Here is a 6365-nt window from a genome sequence, read left to right as displayed (position 1 = left end):
TGTTAGCTGTTACTAACTTTAAAACTGATAGTGAATGAATTTTTAGAATGATAGTGAATTACTAGTAGTGCCGGCGCGGAGGCGAAGACGACCTCGATCAGCTCCCAGAAGAATCATCATTGATGCAATCTAAGAAAGCTTCTATTTTTTTTCCTCTCTCCTGCTCGTACCAGGAAGTCGCCGGAGAGCTCGGAGCGGAGGCGGTCGAGGAGGGACTCCCTGCAAAGACCGGCGGTCCGCCGGCCGAGAAATACGAAGGATTGAACGAGGGAGGCGACGACGGTGCATGTCATCGCCCTCGGCACATGTTAGCGCACCACATCAGCGAAGAAACTGGCCGGTTTGATCGAGGGAGCATATTTGTTGGCGGGATCCAAACGCAGCCGCAGTGACGGATGGTCATAGGTTAGGTCGGGTTGCACCAAATCCTGCAAAATAGCCCACCAGCAGATCATTTGGTTGGATTTGGATTTGGATTGAGCGCGCGCGCTTGTTGGCTTCCGCTTCCTCTTTTTTATTTTATTTTTATCGAGTCAAGTGCCTAAGACCAGGGAGGGAGCCAACGCCGATTGGGGTCCCCCCTCCCTTCACACTACTGCTCAGTGCTCAGTGCTCACTCTCAGCCGTCACTCACGAGCTCTCCCCCTCCCCACAAGTCGAAGCAATGGCGGCGCTGCCGTCTCTCCTTGCCATCGCCATCCTGATCCTGGCCACCGCGGCTCAGGCCACCGACCCCTACGCCTTCTTCGACTGGGACGTCTCCTACATCACCGCCTCCCCGCTCGGCGTGCCGCAGAAGGTTGCCTGCTTTCTTCTCCTCGCTGTCCAAACCTTTCTTTGGATTTTGCTTCTCATCTCATCCATCAGCCACTTAGGCGTCGCGTCGTCTCCTTCCGTAGATGCCGCAAAGAAAGATCAAAAGATCTGGTTTTTCACCTCACACTGCTGCGTTTCCTTAGGGAAGGATTGGATTGGATTGGATTTCTTGGGGCCGTCGTTTCCTTTCCTCAGGGAAAGAGAGAGCGTTGCAACCCTTTCAAGATTCGATTTCTTCTCGCGCATTCGCATCTGGACTGGCTGTGTTCCTTGCACTTCTTTCGGTGTCAGGATTTAAGACTTGCTTGCTCTTTTCAAATATTTATTATTTACCTGGCCTGCAAAGCTTTACATTCTTAGGACATCAACGGTTCAGCCCCCTGGGCGGTTCAAGTATATTCCTACCCCTGGGCGGTACAACTTCAGATTTTTGCCAGCTCCTCTCGCTTCAATAGCCATTGATTCATTCAGATCTCCTCTTCTCCAAACCCCTGCTCGCGTAGGCTTCCCCATCCAATCTTACCCAACTAGTTATCGGTGCCAAGGCTGGCATTCTGTTCCCTGATTTCCTACTCCTTCAGTCAACTACAATGCCTGCTGCTAGCTATACCAGTATGTCTGTCTGTAACTCTGTACGTATCTTGTTTCAGGTAATCGCAATCAACAAGCAGTTCCCTGGTCCGATCATGAATGTCACCACCAACTACAATGTGGTTGTCAATGTGCTCAACAGCTTGGATGAGCCACTGCTTATCACTTGGTCAGCGCTCTGCCATCTTTACGAACTCTCATCTTATGGACCGATGTTTATGGTCCCGTGTCATTTTGTTGACTCACAATGTCATCTCAAGTATTGTTTCTGTCTCTTAATTCGGCCAGGGACGGGATCCAGCACAGAAAGAATTGCTGGCAGGATGGGGTTCTTGGCACAACCTGCCCGATACCGCCCGGTTGGAATTGGACCTACAATTTCCAAGTCAAGGACCAGATTGGGAGCTTCTTCTACTTTCCACCCCTTAGTATGCAGCGTGCTGCCGGTGGTTTCGGAGGTATCACTGTCAACAACCGCGCGGTGATCTCAGTCCCGTTTGACACGCCAGATGGGGATATCACTTTGTTCATCGGGGACTGGTACAAGAAGAACCACATGGTAGGAGGAGGGGGGGGGGGATCATGGGCTTTTTTGCAGGATACATCACATATTTTTTTCCAGTATTCATGTGCGTGGTTGTGTTTGTCTTGTGTAGGACCTGAGGAAGATGCTTGATGATGGAAAGGAGCTCGGGATGCCTGATGGAGTTTTGATGAATGGAAAGGGGCCATATAGGTACAATGACTCCCTCGTCCCTGATGGCATTGAGTATGAGACTATCAAAGTTGAGCCAGGTGATTAGTTCTCTCACTTTCAGAACAATAGACTGTATCGCTGAATCCTGATTCCTTTTGTCACGTGATATGATGCACTAATTCTTGGCCATGGTAACACAAAATCTTTTCTAAAATTCTATCTTTCTTCAGTTGCTGCCCATAATTTTGAAATTTACCATTTATTGCATAATATGTTTTTCCTGAGATGTTCCTGAGATTTGAGGAGGGATGAAGGCAACGATTCATTGTCACTTTCATGGCGAGCCAACTATTTTTTTTTTAAACAATGATTGCTTCTGTACATTGTCATAATTTGGTCGCTGACAGCTTGTGCTCCACAACAGGAAAAACGTACCGTTTCCGTGTCCACAATGTGGGTGTATCTACGAGCTTGAACTTCAGGATCCAAAACCACAACTTGGCCATTGTTGAAACAGAGGGTTCATACACGATGAAGCAGAATTTCACAAATCTTGACATCCATGTGGGGCAGTCTTACTCATTTTTGGTCACTATGGATCAGAACGCAAGCAGTGATTATTATATCGTGGCCAGTGCCAGGTTTGTGAATGAATCACTCTGGACCAGAGTTACTGGTGTTGCAATCTTGCAGTATTCAAATTCGAAGGGCAAAGCATCTGGTCCTCTTCCTGATCCACCAAATGATGAGTATGACAAAACTTTCTCAATGAACCAGGCGCGCTCAATCAGGTTTGCATAAAATAACCCTTTCTTCTTGGTCGCTGACTGTCCAAATGACCACTGTCTTAATTTTGTCACACTCAATCCTAGTCCCTCTTTTTTTAAAAGCATCGATCTTAGAGATGGCTGTCCCGTCGTGTTCTGGATGGTGCGTGCATCCATACATTGGCCTAACAGTATCTTGTTTCTTTTTTCAGGATGAATGTGAGCACTGGTGCTGCTCGTCCGAATCCTCAAGGTTCATTTCATTATGGTTCTATCAATGTCAGCCAGGTGTACAAGCTGAGGAATGAACCACCTGTTACCATCAATGGGAAAAAACGGACTACACTGAGTGGTATCTCTTATTCCCCACCTGATACTCCTCTGAGGTTGGCAGATCTCTATGGCAAGAAAGGAGTCTACACACTTGACTTCCCTACTATGCCAATTGATGGACCGCCAGTGATTGGAGCTTCTGTCATTAACTCCACATACAAGAACTTTTTGGAAATTGTATTTCAGAACAATGACACCAAAGTCCAGACCTACCATATTGATGGATATGCATTCTGGGTTGTAGGGTGAGTAGTGCCTTGGATTTTCATTTCCTTAGCTGACAATCAGCAAAAGTCCTGTATGCTGAATCATTTGCAAATTGCCAACAGAATGGACTATGGTGAGTGGACTGAGAACAGCCGTGGCACGTACAACAAGTGGGATGGTGTTTCTCGTTGCACCACACAGGTATGTATTGTAGGACTGAGAACCAGTTCTATAGTGTTTCAGGATGCTTATGTTTCTGCTAATGTTCATACCCTTCTGTAATATTTGTTTATGAGCTGATGGATGCAAGATGTTACTTTTTCGTAATGAAGATTGAAGAGACACATTTACTTATGTAGACATCATTTGCTGAAAGTGTCGCAGCCTGCAGTTAATTGATGTTACTATGACACATTCACACTGTAGGTATTTCCTGGAGCATGGACTGCTGTCATGCTGTCACTTGACAGCCCGGGTTTTTGGAATGTACGCACAGAAAATCTCGACACATGGTATCTCGGACAGGAGACTTACATCAGGGTCTTGGACCCAGATGGAGGCTATAATGTTACTGAGATGGTTGCTCCAGATAACATGCTCTACTGTGGGCTCCTCAAGGATAAACAGAAGTATGCTATTTGTTTATGCTCTGCTCTATAGATAGTAGATCCTTCTTACATATAGTCATCCATATATGAGCAATGTCTAATGCTTCAGCTGTTGTCATTTTCCAGGGCTCAGAAGCCTCATGGTTCTTCAAATTCATCAGCCTATGCAGCCAAACTAAATGGCTATTTGCTCGCAGTTTGGGTCTCACTGGTTGCATTGGCGTTCGCCCATTAAAAAACCTTGCCAGATCGTGTTCAGCTGTTTTCAAATTAGGATATTGACAGAATTTGAGTGTAGGTCGAATTTGTAGGTTCCATTCATGATTTGTGTGGAAGTCCTGTCATTGTGCATCTTGGACAAGTCGGAATTCAACAGAATTGTGTATTGCATTGAGCCTGTTGCTGCCGAGCCTGTCGGCAGTTGGCACCCGCAAGCAAGGGCTGCCATGCTGCCTCAGATGGTTTTTCTCGAATTCAGCTAGCTAGCGTTGTGGAGAGTTGGACATCCCATTGCAATTTGCAAGCAAAGTCTTATTTTTAATTATGTCATGTTAAGTTGTGAATTTGTCAATTGGACGCGTGACACCACTGAAATCAGATACAAGTGAGGGTGAGACCGAATGGCATTCTGAGGATGAAAGCACCTTATTTGGATTTAACTGCAAACTTCTTTGTTACCGGACTGGTGAGTTGTTTAATGATTAAACTATTGTAGGCATAGCTACACACACACACACACGCAGGCAATAAGGTTAGGTCAGGTATGGTGGTGCACGAGGTTTTATATTAGTGTGACTTTCTTCTTCCTCCAGATTACCGAGAGTGCTCATCAGGTTGTCGGAAATCGGAACGTGCTGCCAGAATAGAATACTCCTAGATCGCTATAATAATTACCAGGCACGATAAAATAAATTAATAAAGCTGGGATTGGATTTGACCTGACCTGACCTGACGGCATGATGCAACCCCATCGCCCTCATCGATTGCTGGCTAAGATCAGATCAGGGGCGTTAGTGAGCGAGGCCATGGTGCACCAGTGCTGTGGCAGGACCTCTTCTTCGGCGGCAATCAGTTTTGATTGCAAAGCCTGTCGCCAAATGCTTCCCTAATCGTACACTGTTAGAGTGGTAGATACGTGAGATTTTTTAGGTGGTATGTAAAACATTGCAGCACATATATCATAAGGGAAAAAAAGACATGGCTCAACAAGGCCGTACGCTACAATCACTGTTCTACATAAGAAACAAGGATGGGAAATCTATGCTACAAATCAGAGACCCACCAAACGCTTGACTAACATATTTGTTTATGGTACACTACCACAGAAGACAGGACATCGGTTCATAACAAGTATCCCTGTCGGTCTCATGACAAGTTTCCACCAAATATATTTCTACATACTAGTCGGTCATACTTACAAACGTGTTGTTGGGACGGTTACAAAGCTCCCACGACACTATATCATTGTTGTTTGGGTCATAAAACTCGTTATTTGGATCGATTACCTGGTCATTGATGAACCCAGCGAGCGCTTCTTGAACGACTATGATTTCATAGAGTAGTAGTCGACTTGTGTTCATATTCATGTGCTGTCATTAACCAATTGAAAAAAATTAATCCCTAAACACATATAGAAATTGAAAAGTAGGCAAAATATATAATTACGTATCTCAACACTATTATCTTCGACGTTAGAATCGGTGCATTCTCGCATGAATGTGCATACGTAAAACCACATAGATTGTTGCCTTGGTCTTGCTTGTGGCACTGTAAAAAAAAGAAATGGAACCTCAAAGTAGTGGAACAAGTCATTTATTACGAATCATAATATATGAATATTCATACGTATCGAAAAGTTGGTGCGGACAAAGAAATCTTTCCTGCATGAGGCATGCCGTACACTCTTTTTACAGTATGGTCCGAACGCTCTGTGTGTGATCGTGAATAGTACAGTAAACTTAGATGAAACAGAATGAAATATTACTAGAGATTATCTATAGACGAAATGAGCAAGTTTACCTGTTGAGCAGAACATATCTATGAGGTTTTGGTACTATTTTTTAGGTTTGTTTAGTAAGTCCCGAGACCACGATCTTGCTTTTGTCTAGCTCAATGCAACCAGGATCTAGTGGAAACTGGACACATATATGTCACCATAGACATTAGCCCTAGCATCGTGTTGTGAGTAAAAAAACAATATGAGTAGGTGGGGAAATACATACCTAAAGTTGTAGGGTAAAAATATACATCTCTAGCATTGTTACTTGAGCATAGCCTTAAATACGTAATCCTCGGTCTTAGTTTTGTGTTGGCAAGCTCCAAGCTTACAAGTGCTAGGTCGAGGAA

General features: G+C 44.7%; 1 protein-coding gene across 1 annotated transcript; it reads left to right on the top strand.

The window, feature by feature from the left end:
• Positions 1–433: 433 nt before the first annotated feature.
• LOC133926078 (monocopper oxidase-like protein SKU5) lies at positions 434–4592 on the top strand. Its single transcript, XM_062371826.1, has 9 exons — positions 434–799; positions 1467–1576; positions 1696–1966; positions 2064–2202; positions 2529–2895; positions 3084–3449; positions 3534–3612; positions 3838–4040; positions 4146–4592. The coding sequence occupies exons 1-9, from the start codon at positions 665–667 to the stop codon at positions 4252–4254; spliced, it is 1779 nt and encodes a 592-aa protein (XP_062227810.1). The 5' UTR covers positions 434–664; the 3' UTR covers positions 4255–4592.
• The last annotated feature ends 1773 nt before the right edge of the window (positions 4593–6365 follow it).

The sequence above is a fragment of the Phragmites australis genome, chromosome 8 (genome assembly GCF_958298935.1).
Source record: "Phragmites australis chromosome 8, lpPhrAust1.1, whole genome shotgun sequence".
NCBI lineage: Eukaryota > Viridiplantae > Streptophyta > Magnoliopsida > Poales > Poaceae > Phragmites > Phragmites australis.
This window is presented reverse-complemented; position numbering and strand designations above follow the sequence as displayed.